The following is a 22,604-nucleotide window of genomic DNA, read 5'->3' as shown; positions in this document are numbered from 1 at the left end:
CATGTGTTGAAGAGTGGTGAACTGATGACCTTCACGACCAATCGCAGTCATTTCTGTTGAGAATGTGAACACAACAGCCAATCAGCATTGTTTAAGCACACACTCAAATGTTACATTTTTAAAATTCCTGTACCAGTTGGTACCGAACTCGATACTTTTGACAATCCTATTTAGCACTACAGTTTATTGCTTGCATCAGTGGTTGTGTAGTTAACAAGCCAATTGCTAATCAGTATAATTTGGTAACTGCGGCTTTGATCGTAACTCCGGTCCTGCCAAAAACTGCAACGATGCCCCCCCAAATAGTCTCTCCATTTCACCTCTCTATCTTTCTCACTCTCGCTCTCTTCATCCTGTCAGTGCACTTCAGTGAAGTCAAATAATATATTTGCCGGGCTTATCAACCCCCCCACCCCTCCCCATCTTCACCGCTTCTTTTTTTCCCCTCCCGCGTTGGAAAATGAATGCTTTACGGGGACAACATTCATCACTGGTTATTTCCCTCTCTTTGTCGGCTGGCAGTAAAAAAGCACTTAAATGCACATCAACAGAATAACAGTCATTTCCATGCATGTTTGCGCACTCGTCGTTCTCATTAGCGGCTGCTCTGTTTCTCCCCCCACCCACCCTCGCTCTCTCACCCTCTCTGTTTTGGTCTCTCACCCTCTCTCTCTCTCTCTCTCCTCCCCCCTCCTTCTGTTAGGGTCCCAGGGGCCCCGCTAGTTTAAAGAGCGCTCTTTACGAGCAAAATGGAGGCCCCGCCGTGTGGCCCCGCGGTGTCGCAGACAGAACACGACGCTGCGCGACACTCGCCCTTCACCACTCGTCTCCGCTTGTCGAACAATCAATTTCAGCCCCGCTCCGCCATCGGCCCCCCGTCTGCACCCATCAGCTCCACATCCTAAAGCAGAATTACTCAAAGCGGCCGTAGCCAAGGAATGAGCTGCATATTTGTGTGCGCGCGCGTCAAAGCACTTCATTAGGCCCTGGTGTAAAATAGTTATTGTCACACACAAGCACGCGTACTTTTAGCTGCATCAGGATTTGCTGGATGTGTTTTCTCTAGGACCTGTTACCCATCAGCCTCTCGCTTCTCGCGTTTACTGAGAGTATTATAGCTTTACAGGTCATAATGGAGATAATAGAGTTTTATATCAGAGATCTTTAGGATGCGCGCACCTAGAGCAAATCTCATTTGTTGCATCTAAGGTTTCAGCAGGTTTTGTTGTTGTTCTTTGGAATGTTTGTGTGGAAGTAAACTGAAGTCAGGGCTCGCAAAACCTGGTAACCCGAAGTCTCGGGGCTATTGTTTTTTCAGTCGGGCTACCAAACGCCAACCTGATTTCACCAAGCAGGACATGTTCCTGAATAACCATCTATGATGATCCTGGAACAACATTTCAATCAGCCAATCAGAATTAAGGGATACGTTTACAGTTTGTGTTTGGTTTAGGCTTACGGTTAGGTTTATGCACTTCTATATGATTGTTACCCATCTATTATTCCCCTCTGATTTGGGGAATAATTAACAGTTATGGTTGGGTTTAGGGGTAGGGAATAGGTAAGGATTATATTTTCAAACACAAATGATGTTCCAGGATCGACATTGATGTTAAACCAGGATCTTACTTGGCAAAATTGTTACATGTGGCTACCAAAATCTATCTACATCATGCACAGCGGGCTATCTAGATTATGCTAGCCCTGGAAGTAGATTGTAGAGATTCACTGATCGACTGGTCAAAGGCCAGAATTGTCCTTTTTTTTCTCTCTCGCATCCTCGGTCATGTTTAGGTTTTCAGCAAGAGTTTTACCAGAACAAGACTAAAAATATCAGACAATAGGTATCTACAGTATATCAGTGGTCTCAAACTCAGTTCCTGGAGGGCTACAGCTCTGCAGATTTAAGCTCTAACTACCTCCAAATTTCACCTTGTCAATAGTCTATAGTAGTCTTGAACACCTTGATTATTTGGATCAGCTGTGTTTGATTAGGGTTGAAGCAAAACTGTGCAGAGCTGCCGCCCTCTAGGAATCCAGTTTGAGACCCATGATCTATATATTACAAAATTATACATAGTTATTAATTGACACATATTTCGTTAGCATATGTAATCATGCATATTTCACTTTTGTGAAATTGAAAAACCAAAGAGAAATTTTTTTTGGGGGGGTGTGGGGGTGGGGGTTGCAGTTTGGGAATTTTTTTTTGTATTTATTTTATTTTTTAATATGAATAATTCTGTAATTAATTATGGTTTTATTAGGGAAAAAAGCAGTAAAAGTATATTTTGGTCTGCCATCATGCTGTCAATTACAGTTCTTAAAAAGAAAACCGCAACTGGCAAACATCTGTATCGGCAGGTCCTTACCAGAAAATTTTCCTTGTCCAATATTTATACTGATTTTAATATTAGATACTAATAAGTGACTAATTACTTTAAAAATTATGACCGTTAAATTGCTAATTCTGTGCTGATTATTAAAAGTAATAATAAATAAATTAAACAAAACAATAAAACTAAAATAAAAATATCCAAAAGCAATTAAATGCAATTATGATTAATTATGTTTTTAAAATTCATTTTAACTAAACATTAAATGACAGTAATATTAATAATAATAAGAATAATAATTATTATTATTCTTGTTGTTTTATAATTATTATTATTTATAATAATAATAGGTATTATTGTTATTATTATTATTGTTATTATTATTATTATTATTATTATTATTATTATTATTTAATATCATTATAGAATTTATGAAGAGTTTAAATGAAAAAAACCTTAAAATTAGCGTTTTTTTCCAACTTGTAGGGTCAAAAATTTTACTTTTATATGGACGAATAAGTTCTTTCCATTGCTTTTAAAGTGAAATAACTGAATATAAACACAGAAGGAGAACATTTCAGATGGCATTAGAGCTTTTTACATCTGAACTCTTCATATACTCTTCATATAATCTATAATATAATCTATAATTTTAAGACTCCAGTGCTCATCAAGGCTGCATTTATTGATACAGTAAAAACGGTAATATTAGATAATGTTATTCCAATTTAAAAATGATCATAAATAAAATGCGTTGCATTGATTTAAAACTGGATTTTCAGCATCAGTACTGTCTAGAGTCAAGCAACCCTCCAGGAAATATTCCAATGTGCTGATTTGAGGACATCAGAGTATTGTTACCGATTATTGGACTTCTTTGGTGTTCATTGTTTGGGGTAAAAAAAAAATAATAATAATAAAAAAAAATAATAAAATATATATATATATATATATATATATATATATATATATATATATATATATATATATATATATATATATATATATATATATATATATATATATATATATATTGTCTTCCATGGGAAAAATAATGTGATACAGGTTTGGAACATCCTGAATGCGTTTATCATCAGGATTGTTTTGTGCAGATTCACATGTTAGGTGTCTATTTAGCTGTCTTAAGTGAGCCCCAGTCTTGCCATTATCCTTGTGGAGGGGTTGAAGGTCAAGCAACAGATCAGAGCGGTTGAGATGAGCAAGAGTAGATTGATAATATCCTCAAATAATCACATGCATCTCAACACAGTAACTATTTCCATATGATGTAAGTGTTGTTCTCATTTATAAGGCTGTGCTGGATCAGGAGAGCTCCACATCGCTGCAGCCTCTGAATACTGATGCGTTTGATTAAATCCGCTCTCTTCTCTTAGTTATATCTGTGCCGCTCATGTTAAATATCCCTTCCAAGATTAGAGTGGCTGGGTGTAATTGTATTCTCACCAAGTATCAAACATGTCTTAATTGACTAGTTTGCTTAGCTAGTGTTTTGGGTTGTACAGAACAAAAATGCACTGTCTAGGGTGTACTGAGTGGTTGCCAGGGTGTACTTGGTGGTTGCTAGGGTTTTCTGGTAAGTAGCATATTGCCAGGGTGTTTTAGGTGATTGCTAAGGTAACTGGATGTTCTGGGTGGTTGCCAGGGTGTACTTGGTGGCTAGCAAGGTGTTCCAGGTGGTTGCTAGCGTGTTTCTAATGTATTCTGTGTGGTTGCCAGGGTGTACTTGGTGGTTACTAGGGTGTTCTGGTAAGTAGGATGTTTCTAGGGTCTTCTGGGTGATTGCTAACGTATTTGGATGTTCTCAGGTGTTGCCAGGGTGTACTTGGTGGTTACTAGGGTGTTCTGGGTGGTTGCTAGTGTGTTACTAATGTGTTCTAAGCAGTTGCCAGGGTGTACTTGGTGGTTACTAGGGTGTTCTGGTAAGTAGGATGTTGCTAGGGTGTTCTAGGTGATTGCTAAGGTATTTGGATGTTCTTGGTGGTTGCCTGGGTGTAGTTTGTGGTTGCTAGGGTGTTGCTAATTTGTTCTAGGTGGTCGCTGGGTAGTTTTTTACTCTGATCACTGCAGTTGAGTTGATAGAATATTCTGGGTGGTTACCTGGGAGTTCAGCTAAATAGTGTGATTGATAAGGTGTTGCTAAGATGTTCTGGGTAGTAGCCACACCCAGGGTGTTGCTAGGGTGTCCTGGGTGATTGCTAAGGTATTTTAATGTTCTCCTTCATCTTCAAAATCTCCGAAGATGCAACTGACATGAAACGGTTTTCTGTTTAGTGTTGAATTTTTTCAACTGAGAGTGCACGGCACGAAATGGCAAAACGCGAGGCGCAGCAGACAGTTAAAACACGAGGTGCGCAGGGTGCCTGATTGGTTTGTGGCATGTTGCTATGCAGATACTAAGGTGTTCTTATTGGTTTCTGTGGCATTGCTGGCTGGCTTTCTTGGGGCCAATCACACCGAGCACGCTTTTACATTCAAAAAACCCCAGGCGCACCGCACTGCCTTTTAAGTTGACGAGAAAAAAACAAGTGTGGTTTGCTTTTTTTATGTCGCTAGGCACTGGAAAACCCCGTCTCTTCTTTCATTTGATTGGAGAATGAAAAAAAATGCTGATGTCACACACTTTTTCCACTTAGAGTTTACTTTTTTTTTTCAACTGCGAGTGCACAGCACGCAACGGCAAAAACGTGAGGCACGCAGGACACATAAATAGCGCGCACAATGCTTGTGGCCGCTAGTAAATCTTTCAAAAAAGGCGTCTCTCAGCGCAAAAAGTGTGTTTGGTGTGATCGGCCCTTTACACTGTTGAAAGTGTTTTGTGTAGAAGCTTAATTTCCACATTTGCTCTGATTGGTTTGTGGCATGTTGCTATTAGGGTTGGGTATTGTTTGGGGTTATTTCGATACCGGTGCTAAATCAATACTTTTAAAAGGGCACGATGCCTGAACCGATACTTCTGAGCCACAAAATTATGGTGGGTGACTCTAGAAAAATGTTTTATTTAACAAAGTCTAAAAAATATATATATTTTAATAGAGCAAAATAATTAAAGTTTAAAGTAAACATCAATTCATATTTTATATATTTAAATTACATTAATATATTTCCTTTGATCATTTGGTGGTTAGCATGAATTTAAGATTTGCATTATATAATTACATTAGCTTTCTACTAACCTGTGGAAAGGCTGTCATCAAAATACTGAACTCCTTGTTTCTAGGGTTGGGGCTTGTGACTCAGGGGTGGTCAACCCTGTTCCTGGAGAGCCACCTTCCTGCAGATTTCAGTTGCTACCCATATCAAACACACCTGAACCAATTAATTAGGACCTTAACACCATGTGATAATTACAGGCAGGTGTGTTTAATATGGGTTGCAACTGAAATCTGCAGGAAGGTGGCTCTCCAGGAACAGGGTTGGCCACCCCTGGACTACATGGTTATCAGTAATTTAATGATCTGCCTTAATCTGAATAAGACAATATGATTAAGGTGTTTTTACGAGTTGCTTTTTGAATGTTTATTTCATGATCCCATCTTACGTGTTATAGTACATAAATCGATTAACGTCATTGCGTCACCACGCAATCCATCTTTCCTCCAGAGTTTCATGTAATTTCGGGTGTTTCATTTTAAATTTTTCGACTTTTAACCTATAACTGTTTTACTTCATTCAGGAACATTTCATTAATGGCCCCATGACAAACAAGTATTTGATGTGAGCATTAATTAAGGACTGGTGGAAGAGGGCTCCTTTAATGGAATTTGATAACGCACTTTGAAAGGAAAGAAAAAACCTCAGCATTTCGTTACGCAGGTGTCTGTGGTCCTTTAAGGTAATCAAAATCACTGTTTACATGGTACTCTAGACTCCTAATCAGAGTATTGTCTTAGGGTGCTTTCACATCTGTAGTTCGCTTCATTTGGTCCGGACCAAGGGTAATAAATTATACATTTTTGCATTTTTTGCCGTCTTTGGGTTGTTTTCACACCACACTGCTGGCTTTGGTCCAAACCAGTTGAAACGAACCAAAATGCAGTCATCTGACAAAATCCACATCTCTCATTGGCCAGATGTTGTTGAACATATTTCCTAAACTGCTTATTGATTGGTCAGAATTCACGTGCGGGAAAATGCCAGTGAACTTCCACAGGTAAACAAAAACTTTTACTCTGGAGGGACGACTGCGCTGGCTGATTGTATCCCTGCTTTAAACAAACTATACATTATGAAAATGAAGCGCGGCCGCGGCTGGAAAACAGTGTTTAATGCATCGCTCGTCACAGGAGACGTGAATTAATTTAGCTAAACTGCGACATGGTCATCTTGCGGAAATATTACCAACGATCCATCAGGTAATGTTTTCCCCTCTCTCTCTCTCACTGTTGGTAAAGCGCTGTCAACAAATATTTTTCCTCCATATCCCATAATGCACAGCGCATCGGCCATTGGCAGCTGAATTAGTCCAAAATGCGCAGTACTTTTTGCGGTTGGATCTGTTTTAGTACGGATCATATTCTCACCACAAACGAACCGCTCCAGGGTTCGTTTGAAAGCGTACCGAGACCACCTCTTCAAGCAGGTCTCGGTACGGTTATTTGGTCCGCTTTTGGTGCGCACTCGAGTACGATTGCTGCATTCTCACCTGCCCAAACGAACCGTACCAAAAGGGGAAACGAACTCTAGTGCGATTCAATTGAACTAAATACGGCAGGTGTGAAAGCACCCTTAATCATTTTAAAATCGGAGCATTGGTGACCATGTACGTACTCATTGAATCTGACAGTTGATGAACTTTGAATTGGAACAGTACTTTGGCGACGGTTGATGACGTTTCACGAGGACACAAGAACGCAAGTACAGAAAAGAACGCATATTGAGAAACAGCCCGTATTCCTCAAAGTTGTTTAGAATTAAATGTTTAGAGATGGTGTGACAATAGCCTGTTTCACACAGTGATACCGGTAAATATCTGGAAAATTTCCGGAACGACTTTACCTGTAAATTCAAAAAAGCGCTGTTCACACAGGCGAGGACGTTACGGAAATTTTCCGGAAAAGAGCATTCACACATCCATTCCAAAATACCGGTAAATTCTGACATCATTCACCACAAATGAGCTTTAAACGGCTGCGCTTGTATTTGTAAACATTTGACTAAATTACAAACTCTGTGGATGATCCATATTGTGAACAACTTTCGCAGGATCACTTTCGCATGTCGAGATGTTCATAATATGTGCGTGTGCAGGCGCTCACAGGCTGTTTCACAGGCACACACAAAGCTTAAAGGTAAACAAACAACGGCTTGTCATAAGCATCTCATCGATGATTATTTACACAGTTGGCATTAAGAAGAACATATAAACGTGATCTGACTAACTTCTAGCAGCTAAATGTGTCTGGAAAAATATTCAAAGGCTTTTATTCTCACAAACCGCGCGGACGTAAATGCGTCTGACTGTTGTGATTGGCTAAAGCAGACGTCTTACGTCAGCACGTTCTAGACGTGCACGCGCTTATTACGGGAATCTTCCTTCTGCATTCACACAGCGCAGCATTCCGGCAAATTGTCGGTAATGTTACAACTTCTCTTTCCGGAAAATAGCCAGAACGAATTTACCGGTATTTTCAAAAAGGACCTGTTCACACATACAACCTTTCCGGAAAATTGCCGCCAATTTTCCGGAAAGGTCTGTATGTGTGAAAGGGGCTAATGTGTGTGCCTTTGCATTCCTTGATGCTTCTTGCGTCCTTTTTGCAGCACCAGTGGCACCGAAATGAGGCACCGAAATTCATATGTTGATTCGGTCTAGTACATACCTGTTACAAAGGTACTAGTGCTATAATGGCACCGGGTTTCAGGACCCAACCCTAGTTGCTATGCAGATTCTAAGGTGTTCTTACTGTTTTCTGTGGCATTGCTAGCTGGCTTTCTTACTCTGTTGTTCATTCATGCTTATAATGTTTGCATTTGCTTTTATTGGTTGTTTTTGAGTGTTTACAAAAGTCCCCTACATGTTTTTGTTTCCTCCACTATTTTAATACCTCTATTTTAATTTTCAGATGTTTTCTGATTGATTGCTAGTGCAATTATTTTTTGTTGATCATTTTTACGCAGATATCATCCTCATGTAAATAAAATGATTACAATAACCCAATGATCTGCTCTTAGACTCCACTCACTCTGCCTGTAGATTAGCGTGCAGCAGCTGAGGTAGCCTAGCGCTAATCTGAAGTCTGCCGTCATTACGGGCGGAGAAGACTTCTCCCCTGCAGAGCTGGAGGAGGCAGCGAGCGCAGGGAGTTTGATTCCCCGCTCTTGGCTGTAATGAAGTTTGACATTTCGTTTGGAGAGAGCAGCGGCGTGTGCCTGCCCATGCCTTGATTAGCGCTCTCTAATTGACAATAATAAGAAGGAAGTAGTGATTGTGTTCGGCACACTTTTTTCATCATTAATTGCAGCCATTGCCATTGATTACGGACGGGGGTTTGCTCACTCGGCTGCCGTGTCGAGGGGTTGGAGAGGTGGGAGGGGGGCGTCGTCAGCTTCGTCGCAAAATTAGCGTCCGCACCCGCTAGCTCTCGAATTAGCCAGTGGCAGTTTCTCCTCACGTACGGCTGGAGGGAAAAAAAATGGAGAGCTATTAAGAAATGAGTTAATGTTCTTTGTTCACACCCTCCAATCTTCCGGAGCTCACCCACTGCTCTCGCCTGCAGAATGCCTGACGTAAAGTGGCGTTTTTCAGCTAATCGCAGGTTAGCTGACCACCTTATTTCCAGCTGCTAAATGAAGAGCTCAGATTAGGAAATGGATTCAGGTCTCTCAGACTTCAAGTACCTGACCTCAGGCGTCTTAAGTTTTTAAGCAAGTTTTTTTTACCACCAATTTAAAATAGTTTTACTTGAGACCACACTGAGGTGAAAGGTATTAGGGGGAAATCTTCAACCATTTTGACATTGTTGGCTCTTGATGAGAGAAGAGCAGGTCAGCGATGTTAAAACTGACCTATTGGATATTTATAAATTTAATCTTCATTCATTCATTCTATTTTCGGCTTAATCCCTTTATTAATCAGGGTTCACCACAGTGGAATGAACCGCCAACTTATCCAGTTTCACACAGGGGATGCCCTTTTAGCTGCAACCCTTCAGGAAAGAACTGAATCTTGTCTGATGAAAATAATGTCATGGAAGAGTCTAACAACAGTTATTGAACATTATTTCCACATTTAAAATAAATCTGTGATGGAAAAATAATATCAATGATAATTGAATAACACTAAATAGCATTAAAATAGCACTTTAACCATGCTTATTGAAAATTTACTCTTATTTATTATCTTGATATTCATTCATTTTTCTTCAGCTCAGTCCCTTTATTCATCAGGGGTCATCACCGCGGAATGAACCGCCAACTTATAAAAAACAGCATATTTTTTTATCCGCATATATATATATATATATATATATATATGCGCCTACGTGTGCGTTTACATGCATACGTTTGTGTGTGTATGTGTTTACATGCATTTCTCTTTCTTGTCTGTGTAAATGTGTGTGTGTTTGTGTGTGTGTGTGTGTGTGTGTGTGTGTGTGTGTGTGTGTGTGTGTGTGTGTGTGTGTGTGTGTGTGTGTGTGTGTGTGTGCGTGTGTGTGTGTGAGAGAGAGAGAGAGAATTGTGTCTTGCATGTGTTTCTCTTTTTGTGTGTGTTTATGTGGCAGAGAGAGAGAGTGTGTGTGTGTGCTTATGTCTGTGCCATGTGTTTGTTTGCTTCTGTTAACGTATACTCATGTATGTGTGTGTTTGCATGGATCTTTCTTTATGTGTGTGTGAGAGAGAGACTGCGTGTTTGTGTATATGTGCGTGTGTATATATGTGTGTGGGTGTTTGCTTGTGTTTACGTTGACATGTACATGTGTGTGTGTTTGCATGTGTTTCTCTTTTAGTTTTTGTGAGAGAGAGTGTGTGTGTGTGTGTGTGTGTGTGTGTTTGTGTGTCTGTATAAATATGTATTCATACATACATACAAACATACATACATACATGCATACATACATACATGTGTGTGTATGTGTGTGTGCACGTGTGCATATGTGTGTGATGTGTGTGTGTGCGCGCAGTCCTCGACCCCCAGCTGTCTGCTGTAGCTAATGATTGGTCCCAGGGGGGCTGTTGGGAAGAGCAGTGTAGAAATTGAAACAGACGTTGGCGGCGCTGCCTCAACGTGTGTGGCAGCTGGAGCCGCTCCGCCATTCACTACGAGGGAGGAGAGCAGACTCTTAAAGTCATGAATATCAATGGCCGACACACAGGCAGTGATGAAGCATCAACTGCCAACCTGCCGTGTTTCCAGCCTGCTCGTATCACTATATCTGCTTTGTAGAGGCTAAACGGCACTCATGCTAAACACCGGGATCAACAGAGACAAAAGAGGCCTGAAGTGATGGCTCTAGGATATCACTTATATAAGCACTTTTGAGGAGGTTTCTTTATGACGGAGAAATGCTGTTTAAATTGATTAGTTAACGTAGCCAAATTAGATATAATATGACAATTTCATTCATAATTTTATTTTTTTGAAAAAATTTTCTTTTTCTTTTTTTCTTTTTACAAAGTAATTGCAGACACATATACACACAAACACACACACACACACCAGTTAATGTGTAATTTGTTAATGTGTAATTAATTTCTAATTTATGTGTAATTGTCTATTAAAAATAATATTGCATATCAGTGTAGGTAAAAGATAGCTGTACTTTGATCCAAATATCTTTTGATTACAGTATATACATACTTTTGTATAAGATATTATTTGATGTTACTTAATATTTCTCTTTTAATGTATTATTAATGTATTATTAATTGCATTAATGTATTATTATCAGATTTCTATATTAAAAAAATGTAATTATATGAATACTTAAAATAAATATTATTGGGTATGTGTTAATTTAAAAATATAAATTATTTAATTTTGGAATGTATAATTTTTTTTAAATAATTTGACCTGCATATTTGTAAATCTATGCACTAAAAAGGATTATTATTAATGTATTATTATTAAAATTTAATCCAAATATTTTTTTGATTTTAATATATACATATTTTATACGATATAATTTAATGTTGCTTAATATTTAATTTTATATTTGTTATGTTTATATTATTATGAGGTTTCTATAAAAATGTTTATTATTGTGAATATAAAAAATAAATATTATTGGTTATGTTTTAATCAGGTTATTTAAAACTTATATTGTTTTAGATTGTATTAATTTTTTTATTATGTTTTACAAATATTTGAAAACTTGTGCACTTTAAAATGATTATTATTAATGATTAAATATTATTAGTAAAATAATATCACATATTAGTATCGATATAAGATATCTGGATTTTGATCCAAATATTTTTTGATTTCAGTATATACATATTTTTATTAGAAATTATTTAATGTTACTTAATATTTAATATTGCATTTTTCATTTTTTAAGAATATTATCGGATTTCTTTGTAAAAACTATTTATTAATATGAATATATAAAAGAAATATATTTCTATAATGCTATAAATTATTGCATTTATATCAGGTCAATTTAAACTTGTATTATCTTAGTTTTTATATATTTTTAAAATGTATTTAACATGCATGTTATACAAATTGTTCATTTATTTTATTGTTTATTAAAATATTATTAATAATAACTGAAGAAAAAGTAATTAAATAATTATCTATATCTTAACATTTTATATTAGGTAATTTTAAACATTACATTTTATTAATTTTTTAAAATATATTTTGCATCCATACTTGTAAATCTATGCGCTTAAATGGTTGTTTTTATTTATTAATATATTATTATTAAAATAAGATCACATACCAGTATAGATGTAAGAAATCTGGGATTTGATTCAAATATTTTTTTATTTCATTATATGCATACTTTTATAAGATATTATTTAATATTGCTTAATATTTAATATAATTTCTTATGTTTATATTATAATCAGATTTTTATATAAAATTATTTAATGTAATGAATATATAAAATAAATATTATTGGTTATGTTAATTTATATCAGGTCATTTTAAACATAAATTATTTTAGATTGTATTCATTTTGAAAAGATATACAGTTGAAGTCAGAAGTATTAGTGTCTCTGAATTATTAGCCCCTCTGAATTATTACCGCCCCTGTTTATTTTTTCCCTACTTTTTGTTTAACAGAGAGCTGATTTTTTCAACACATTTCTAAACACAATAGTTTTAAAAACTCATTTCAAATAACTGATTTATGGTATCTTCACCATGATGACAGTAAATATAATTTGACTAAATATTTTTCAAGAGTTCTTTAGAGATTAAAGTGATATTCAAAGGCTTAACTAGGTTATTTAGGGTAATTAGGCAAGTTATTGTACAAGGATGGTTTGTCCTGTAGACTATCGAAAAAATATATAGCTTAAAGGGGCTAATAATATTGATCTTAAAGCGTTGTTTATTCATATAAATGTATAATTGCATTTATAAGTAAAATACAAATTGTTATGCATCATCACAAAACCATCTACATTAAGATGTACAGATTATCACTAGTAAGAATCATTATCATAGACCTTTAACAAAGACAAATATCGATCACAAATGATCATAATTGTGTAACGAGGCTAATTGTAAAACCCCGCTAATTTGTCTCTTGCCATGTGTAATTAAGCTCAAATCCCACCGAGCGTCTGAGTAATTCTCTCTGCTTCATCATTTATTCATTATCAAGCTGTTCTTATTAAACGCCTCAATCATAACCTCGTCTTATCAATAAAACAACAAATCGCATCGGTTTACCACATTGAAAAAAAAAAGCTAAGGTCTAGACTGATCCATACTGGAAAATTCTAACATTGCAATTTTTTGTTATTCTGCGATTTATTCACTGTGATTATGAATACTGGGTGACTTGAATATCTGTATTTGGAAAGAATTGATCATGTAAGATGTGATTGGGTGAGAATACATCTGCATAAAATCTAATAAACAATCTATAAATACAATAAAGAGAAATATACAATTGAAATAAACAGTATTTTATTATTTCCCATTATTATCTGTGTTCAGATACAGTAATTGAATAATAAAACAAAAAATAATTAGGTAACACTTAACAATAAGGTTGTATTAGTTACTGTTACTTAATGTATCGAACAAACAATGAACAATACGTTGATTACAGTATTTGTTCGTGTTAGGTAATGAAAATACAGACGTTCATGTTAACGCATGGTGCATTAACTAATGTAAACAAGCATGAATTTGGGTTTTAATTATGTATTAGTAATTGTTGAACCGTGATTATTAATTGCTGTACAACTATTGTTTATTATTAGTTAATGTAGCGCCTAAAAGCTAGGCTGCTGCTGGAAGTGGTGTTAGTTAGGGCAGCAGGGGGCGCTCAACCTGCGGTCTGTGTGGGCCCTAATGCCCCAGTTTATTGATGGGTACTCTATAGACCATTTCAATGTGACAATGTAATTTGCCCTTGAACATTTCCTGCTTGTTCTCATACTATATCATAACTGTAACAAGTGGCAATTAGATCCTATTTTCACATTAAAACAGCTATCTTAACATTATTTATCAATATGTGGACCTTTTTGGATTCTCGGTAGCTATAGAAATGAAAAACATTAAACAGGATATACATTAGGACAATTGTTGTTGTTTACATTCCTCAAAATTGTCTATACTGCTCAGTGAGTGGCGTCTTTCAGATGAGACGTTAAACCGGAGTCCTAACTCTCTGTGGTCATTAAAAATAACCAGGATGTCCTTCTGAAAAAAATATGGGTTTAACCCCGGCATCCTGGCCCAATTTGCCTACTGGCCTCTGGCCATCATGGCCTCCTAACCATCCCCATATCATAATTAGCTTCATCACTCTGTCTCCTCTCCACCAATCAGCTGATGTGTGGTCTGGTGACCACAACATGGCTGCCGTTGCATCATCCAGGTGGATGCTGCACACTGGTGGTGAATGAAGAGATTCCCCCCAATGTGTAAAGAACTTTTAGGGCCCTATTATACACCCGGCGCAAGGTGCAACGCAATTGCTAGTTTCAGCTTGGCGCAAGAGTCGTTTTGACATTTTACACCACGAGGTTTAAATAGCAAATGGATTTGTGCTCATATGTGCGCCCGTAGGCGTTCTGGTCGGAAAAAAGGAGCTTAAATAGACTGTTCAATAGACCAGATTAAAGCAGGTCTATAGTCCAGCACAGAGCGCGTTAGTTGTGCGCCTCGCTTACACATTGCTTAATACACACAGGGTGTACAGCAATACGCAAATATCTTTACAAATGAAAAAGAATTAAAGGATTAAAATATTACAAAAATTATTATTTTCTAGCCTACATAAATATAAAAACCAAACTTTCAAGCCTTCTTCATCTCTGGGGGCTTTTTTAGTTTATTTATGACAATTTGCTTTGGTATAATGTTATTAATAATAGCAGCAGTAATTATTATATGCATATTTATATTTGTTTTATTAAAAACAAGCTCTGATTTGCCCACCTGTCAGGTTTTAGACCATATGGGGCACAGCATGTCTATTTGGATATAACTCAGTTTTTTGAACACACTTTGTTATTATTGTTAATTTGCTGGAAATTAGAACTGAGAAATAGTTTTGAAACAAATCTTTGCGCTTAACAAACAAAATAATTATGCATATGCTAATGAATGTCTGTGCGTACAACATGCTTCCCTATACACGAGAGTGAAAGTGAAAGTAAAGAATGAGGATGCGCTGTAGATGCTCTGTTTAACTGTTTTCTACAAAGTCCACCATGTAAAATGCATATGCGCTATGGCGTGGCGCAACTGACTCTTAAAGAGAATGGGAGACGAAACTCTGATTGGTTTATTCTCAAAACACACCTATAACTCATTAAGAGAATAAGCTCAACCCTGTTAGACCATGCGCCACGGCGCAAAGCGGATTTTTCCGTCCTTAAAATAGCAAAAGTGGATTTGCGCACACCCTCAATGAGTTTGCGCCCTGCACTTTGCGCATGGATCGGCAAAATAGAGCCCTTAGTGTCTAGAAAAGCGCTATATAAATGTAAGGAATTATTATCAATTATTATTATTATATGTTAGTAAATGCATTACCTAAGGAAACCGTATTGTAAATATTGTAAAATGTTTATAAAACCATTATACACAGGCCACGAATACTCATGCAAACAATAAATTTAAATACAAACTCAACATTACATATCCTGCAACGCAACCATTGCGAATGATCACATTGTAATACCGATGCTGAAATGATATATTGACAAAGTCTCTTTAAGGCAAGTCATTTCACTCGGTGACCATCTTTGAAACGGCATTCTGTTTGAATGAGGAAACATCAAAGTTTCAAATTGTTTGCAAGGCTTACGATTCAATTTCATATTAGGAATCACCTATACAATTAAATAACATCTGTCTCTTTAGTTCATTTCTAAAAATCCCCAGTAACTCAGGTCTGGTCCGAGCCCCTTAACCGAAATCGTCAGTCAGATCGGTTCCTGTACTAGGAGGCGGGGCTTCGTTCGCCATATTGACTGTTACACTTTTCCCCATTCATACAAGTGACACATCTTGTGTATTTGATATTGTGCAGCCCTACTAAAGTCAGACATTAGCCGAAGTGTATTTGCCGATGGCAGCTTCTAGTGTGGCTGTAGTTTATCCTCCTGAACCCCCACACGCCTCCATTTCCCCCTCTTTAAAGAGCACACAGGCCTCCAGATCCCTCAAGGTAAAGCCCAAATTACGTCTAATGTGCTACACAGGCTAATGGTCGGCGGTGCCATTAGAATATGCGTTATTTGGCTCCGCGGGTTTCGGTTTCAGAGCGTTCGCGCACACACTCCTCTGCACCCCAGGCCTGCGGAGATGAATGGAGTTCGCAACACTACAATGAGCTTTTGATGCCGAGACAATGGAAGAGGCTGCCCGCATCTGACGCTCCTGTGTTTTCTGAGGGCCGCTAACAATATGGGGTCCACTTTTCCGGGCCTTTCTTCTGCCCCTGGGCTGGTCAGGAGGGTGGGGGGGTGGTTTGTGGGTAATAGTGTCCCGAGGGCGAGCAGAAATGATGTGGAAGTGTCATGGAGCTCAGAAAAGATGGTTTTGTTGGTGACAGGCGGCGTCAGTGAAACACAGAGCGGCAGGTTAATATCACCTGACGCAGGGGTCTGGTGTGGCGGCTGCTCCTCAGGCAACAGCCAATCATCATCTGTTACTCACGTGAACGTCCACTACTCCTCAAGATAATAGAAGTGAAACCCGGAGTTTTTCTCAGGGCTTATGGGAAAATGGGGCTGAAATTAAGAAAATGTCGATGGTTGATCTGTGAAATGTTTGGGACATTTTTGATATCTTTGATCGTGTGTGATCGGATTTTTGTTCTGGTTTTGGTTCTGAGTTCTGTCATCATTTTCAGACTCATGATGATATGTACAGTACTGTGCAAACGTTTTAGGCTTAACATTAAATCTGTTGTTTTAATGGTTGTATACTGGATATATGTGACCCTTTTCCAGAAAACCAGTCTCTACGTCTAAATTTCTTTGTTCATTTTTTTAAAAATTGAGATTTATACACGGTGGATTAATGATCTTTCAGTTGATGTATGGTTTGTTAGGATGGGAGTTAGGTTAGAGTTTTAATTATTTAGGATTAATTGTTTAAGACATGTTAAAGTCAATGTTGGGGAGAGGTTGTTTGTTCTGGTTTGAGCTGCATTTCTACCAGTGTTGTTAGCAATATTGTCTGAATTGATGGTATTGTTCACCGATGGGTTTTAATCCAGGGATTCTCAACCGGTGGGCCTCAGCGATTCTGCTGGTGGGCCGCGAGATATCTTAAAATTAACTTGAATATGTCGGCGCCAGTGGTGTAGTGGTTAGTGCGTCGACACATGCACTCTGGTGCTCACGGCGACACAGGTTCGATTCCGCCTTGCGGTCCTATGCCAATCCTTCCCCTCTCCCTGCTCCCCATGCTTTCCTGTCAATTCTCTCTACTATCCTATCAAAAATAAAGGTGAAAACCCGAAATAATAATAATAATAAAACTAAAAAATTTACTTGAATATTGTACTATAATCATTCAATAGAGTCTGGCTGCAGCTTTGCACTTGCACCTCCAGGCTTGCACCCTCGGACTTGCACGCTCAGGCAACCGTGCTTCCTCTGCAAGTAACGTCTTTTACAATCGCCACCTGTGTCCGCTTGCATGAAAGTCCTTCGCTGATTTAACTTAAGGTTGTCCCTGAGGCGAAAAAATCTCTGAGGTAACGGATTTCATTAAGATTGTTGCAACGAACTTCTTATGTGTCACCCTTACTCAAGTGCCTTTTTTCTAAGCATTGCACTGTGGTTTCTGGCAACATACGGCGACGGGCGCTACAGTTGCTATAGTTACGTAAACGTAGGGGTCTGTCATGTTGAACAACACAAGTAGGCCACTTATTATTTCACAACGTCGTGACTGGCAATGCAAACGAACTGGAAACTTACTTTTGGTTTATTCCTGTTGATTTCAAGTGATGTGACAGGTGCAGGTGTCGATTGTAAATGACGTCACTTGCATAGGAAGCGTGCAAGCCTAAAGATGCAAGTTCAACTCTGCAGTCAGACCCTTCTCTCATCATTTGATTTCATTATTAAATATGCCATATTAAAATGATAGTAGTAATGTCGTTTCCCGATTTCTGTGATTGATCAGGCTAATTCGGACTCCAAAAACAGCCTCACTGTTAATTACAGGCAAAACTAAGGCTTAAATTTCCAACTGCTGTGCATCAACTGGGACTCCGTTCTTAGTTGTATAAAGCAAACAGTCGAGCAAATGTAAAGGTAACAATGATTATAATAACCAGCTCACGCGTGCCTCACATCTGCTTCTCGTACTGTATCAGAGTCGCACAAGTCTGTTGTATCACAAACTGTGCATGCTGTCTTTGTGTGAACACTTTAAAATATCCGCACAGTTGTCCAAATTAACGTCTTGTGAGCGTTTTATAACTGACGCGCGTATATATATATATATTTTTTTATATAATATAATAATATGTATCTTATTATTATTTTTTTTAAATGCAGACAGGTTCAAAGCCCCTTGTACTATTCCCTTATTTTAGTACATCATTGATTTGACTTTTTACTTGTGTATGAAGAAGGTAGGCGAGTTTGAAGTATAAAAAATTGTGTTGGGTTAAAAAAAGATGTGGGCGGCACAGCAAGAAGTCCCCTGGTTTAAGTCTCAGCTGGGCCAGTTGGCATTTCAGTGTGGAGTTTGCATGTGTTGGCGTGGGTTTCCTCCAGGTGCTCCAGTTTCCCCCACAGTCCAAAGACATGCGCCATAAGTGAAGTGGATGAGCTAAATTGGCCGTAGTGAATGAGGGTGTGTATGAATATGAGAGTTTATGGGTGTTCCCCAGTGCTGGGTTGCGGCTGGAAGGGCAGCCGTTGTGTAAAACATATGCTGGAATAGTTGGCGGTTCATTCCACTGTGACAATCCCTGATAAATAAGCAACTGAGCTGAAGGAATATTAATACTCTCTCTCTCTCTCTCTCTCTCTCTCTCTCTCTCTCTCTCTCTCTCATGGATATGAACTCAAGTGTCTTAATAACAAGCTTAACCATTTTTAAGAATTCGACCTTGTTTAGAAAGCATACGAGGTGTCAAACTCTGAAGACTAGTGTGAGCTGTTTCTGTGAATGGCCACAGGTGAAAGACTCTGTTGACTGAACTGCATTTCTCTTTTCTTTCCTCCAGCCAATGGCGTGTCGGATCCTCTTAGCTCCGCCTCTGGCATGAGCAGCGCCACCAGTCCCAAACTCGAGCCTCCACCATCACCTCACGCCAACCGCAAAAAACACCGGCGGAAAAAGAGCACGGGCATCACCAAACCAGACAGCCTTTCTGCAGGGAGTGAAGGTAAACAGACTAAAAATATGTCCCGTAATGGCGTGCGTCTTCCACATTCCCACCGGTTAACAAAATCACTACAGATTCTGGCCATCAGTAACCGTTCCAGGGGATGTTTTATTGACCAGACACACAAAAGTCCAATTGGCCTGTGGCGAATATCATCTCTTTCGGAGTCTTTTGTTCTGTGCCACGCGCAGCAGAGATGATGTGTCATCAACACAGTGCCACTTTGGTTTTATTGCCCATCCCAATGACAAATACAGTCTCCTAATTGGTTGTTATAGAGGAAACAAAAGCACTTCCCTCTGGCTATTCTGTTGCCAATAGCTGAAATCCATCAAGTAGACGGACGCTGTCCATCAATGACGGTGTCAGAGGCTCTTCCCATTAAAACTGTTGTTTTTGCAGGATGATCATAAATCCATTAACAGTCACTGTGCCCCTTTTAGGGCACACAAAAGTACAGTGATCAATTAGAGGGGTGTGTTTATTAATTGTTGTTTTAAAAGTGATATTGTGTCCCGTTAAACCCAAGAAAAAACACATCACAGAAGCATCTCTTCAGAGTCTAGAAGCATTGACTCTATGATGAAGCTTATTACACTCCAGTAATGATTTTTGCTGCTTGTTCTAGCTACTTATTTAAAATGAGTTGACGCAACACAATTCTTGAGATTTTTTTTGGGACAGCTTAATTGTTTTATGTTCAAACCACTTAAATTAGTCAAGTTACCTTAATCGATTTGTGCGGGAATGAATTGTGTGGAGCCCTGCATTATTTAAAGTGCACACTGAAAAGAATGATTAATTGGATTTACTTTTTTTTTTTTTAAGGCACGTGATTGCAAGCAATTGATATGGGCAAAACTTAAATGAACAAATTAAATTTAGTAATGTTCAAATTAATTTGTTTGTTTAAATTCAGCCCATTTGAACAGTTTGTAACCAGCTACATCCAATAAATAATGTTTTTCAGCGCAAAATGACCTAATAATTCAAGTTATGAAAGCAAAAATTATCCCTGTATAGATTTTGTTGTTGTTGTTGTTGTTGTTGTTGTTGTTGTTGTTGTTGTTGTTACTTCGCTTGCTTATAAGACAAGAGTATAGTATCATATCCTCTCTCTCTCTCTCTCTCGCTCTCTCTTCTCTCTCTCTTTCTCTTTCTCAATTGTTAGTGTATTTTCCCCCCAATTTCTGTTTAACAGAGAGCAGATTTTTTTCAACACATTTCTAAACATAATAGTTTTAGTTACTAATTTCTAATAACGGATTTATTTTATCTTTGCCATGATGACAGTAAAAAATATTTTACTTGATATTTTTCAAGACACTTCTATACAGCTTAAAGTGACATTTAAAGGCTTACCTAGGTTAATTATGTTAACTAGGCAGGTTAGGGTAATTAGGCAAGTTATTGTTTAACAGTGGTTTGTTCTGTAGACCAGTGGTTCCCAACCTGGGGTCCGCGCCCCCCTAAGGGGGGCGCCAGAGTTCACAGGGGGGGCGCGGGAGAGGATAAGTATTGAGGTAGAAAAAGGCATAAAAATGCTCCACTATTATAAAGGGCTTTGCAATTAATCGAATATCCGATTTAGATTTCGGTTTCAAACGATTATAAAAAAGCATTAATCGAGATAAATGATTATTGCATCATATTTTGCCACGTTCCAGTTGTACACGCTCTTAAATGGCTCTTAAAAGCGCGAAAGAGCTTATGTGTGTGTGCAGCACGATCACGCAGTCAGAAGCATGCGGCCGGTCAGCATTCACTCTCATTCACACACTGAGACGAGCAGAGGAGCGCAGACATCTAAAGTCATCTTAACGTGAGCGCTTTAATGGTAAAATAGGTGTCAAAACGCGGTGTTTAGTGATTATGTACATTAACCCTCATTTGTGTAATAAACAAACGAGTTGAGGATTAAAAGACGTGAAAGAGAAACCATTAAAGAGACATCGCGCTATAATCCTTCTGCCGCCTGTTTTTATCATTATTAAACAAACACAACGAGAAAACCCTCGCTGCTCTTGACTGAAGGACTGCTGTAGCTAAAGTGTTTTTCTTACAGTGAAGATGCTTAAAACACAGTTTGTTTAATATTTTTATTCTATTGTATTTATTTCTCTTTCCTTTGCAGGGTGGAAAATAACTGTATGTATACAGTTGAAGTCAGAATTATTAGCCCTCTTGAATATTAGCAAACCTTTTCCTGCCCAATTTCTGTTTCATGGAAAGAATATTTTATTAACTTATTTCTGAACATAATAGTTTTGATATCTCATTTCTAATTACTGATTTCTTTTTGTCTTTGCTATAATGACAGCACATAATATTTTACTAGATATTTTTCAAAATACAAGCATTCAGATTAAAGTGCAGTTCAAAGGCTTAATTAGAGTAATAAGGCAAGTCATTATAACGGTAGTTTATTCTGCAGACAATCAAAAATATATATTGCTTAAGGGGGCTAATAATATTGACCTTAAATTGGTTTCAAAATATTTAAACCTTTCTTTATTCTCGCTAAAATAAAACAAATAGAAGAAAAAATATTATAGGAAATACTGTTAAAATTCCTTGCTCTGTTAAACATAATTTGGGAAATATTTATAAAAAAAAAAAATCTCAGGAGCGCTAATAATTTTGACTTTAACTGGCAATGGTTTTGAATAATCGTGATTACAATTATGACCAAAATAATCGTGATTATGATTTTTCCCAAAATCGAGCAGCCCTACTATTATATATGTATTTTTAAGTACCAAAAAAATAAATAAAACGCATGCTTAAAATTCCAACATAATAGTGAAAATAATTAAAATAAATAACTTTAAATAATTATTTAAATTTTGCTTACTCGCGCAATCTGCTTGTCAACGTGTCGTAAAGGCAAAATCAAAACAAAAATGGCAGACAAACGTAAATGTAGGGATTCTTCAGAGGCGAAGAAAAAGATTAGACAGTATGACAAAGCCTACCTAAATTTTGGTTTTATTGAAGGCCAAGACAAGTTAAAACTGATTAATTAATATTTTCTATACATATTACTATATATTAATATTACACAAACACACACACACACACACACACACACACACACACACACACACACATATATATATATATATATATATATATATATATATATATATATATATATTTATATATATATATAATATATATAATATATATATATATATATATATATATATATATTATATATATATAATATATATATATATATTATATATAT

The 22,604-nt window shown here is 37.3% G+C and overlaps 1 protein-coding gene across 4 annotated transcripts in view; it reads left to right on the top strand.

The window, feature by feature from the left end:
- agap3 (ArfGAP with GTPase domain, ankyrin repeat and PH domain 3) overlaps window positions 1–22,604 on the top strand; it is a 985,397-nt gene that overhangs the window by 258,370 nt on the left and 704,423 nt on the right. For 3 of the 4 annotated variants that reach the window (XM_017353885.4, XM_009297586.5, XM_009297585.5), the window contains exon 13: window positions 19,193–19,354. In XM_017353885.4, coding sequence (XP_017209374.1) covers window positions 19,193–19,354 — 162 coding nt within the window. Of the gene's footprint in view, window positions 1–19,192; window positions 20,795–22,604 lie in introns of all 4 variants that reach the window. The other variant, XR_012399506.1, reaches the window with a different exon arrangement.

Source organism: Danio rerio, chromosome 24, assembly GCF_049306965.1.
Source record: "Danio rerio strain Tuebingen ecotype United States chromosome 24, GRCz12tu, whole genome shotgun sequence".
NCBI classification, from domain to species: Eukaryota; Metazoa; Chordata; class Actinopteri; order Cypriniformes; family Danionidae; genus Danio; species Danio rerio.
Note: the sequence above shows the minus strand (reverse complement) of the source record. Positions and strands in the feature narration are given on the sequence as shown.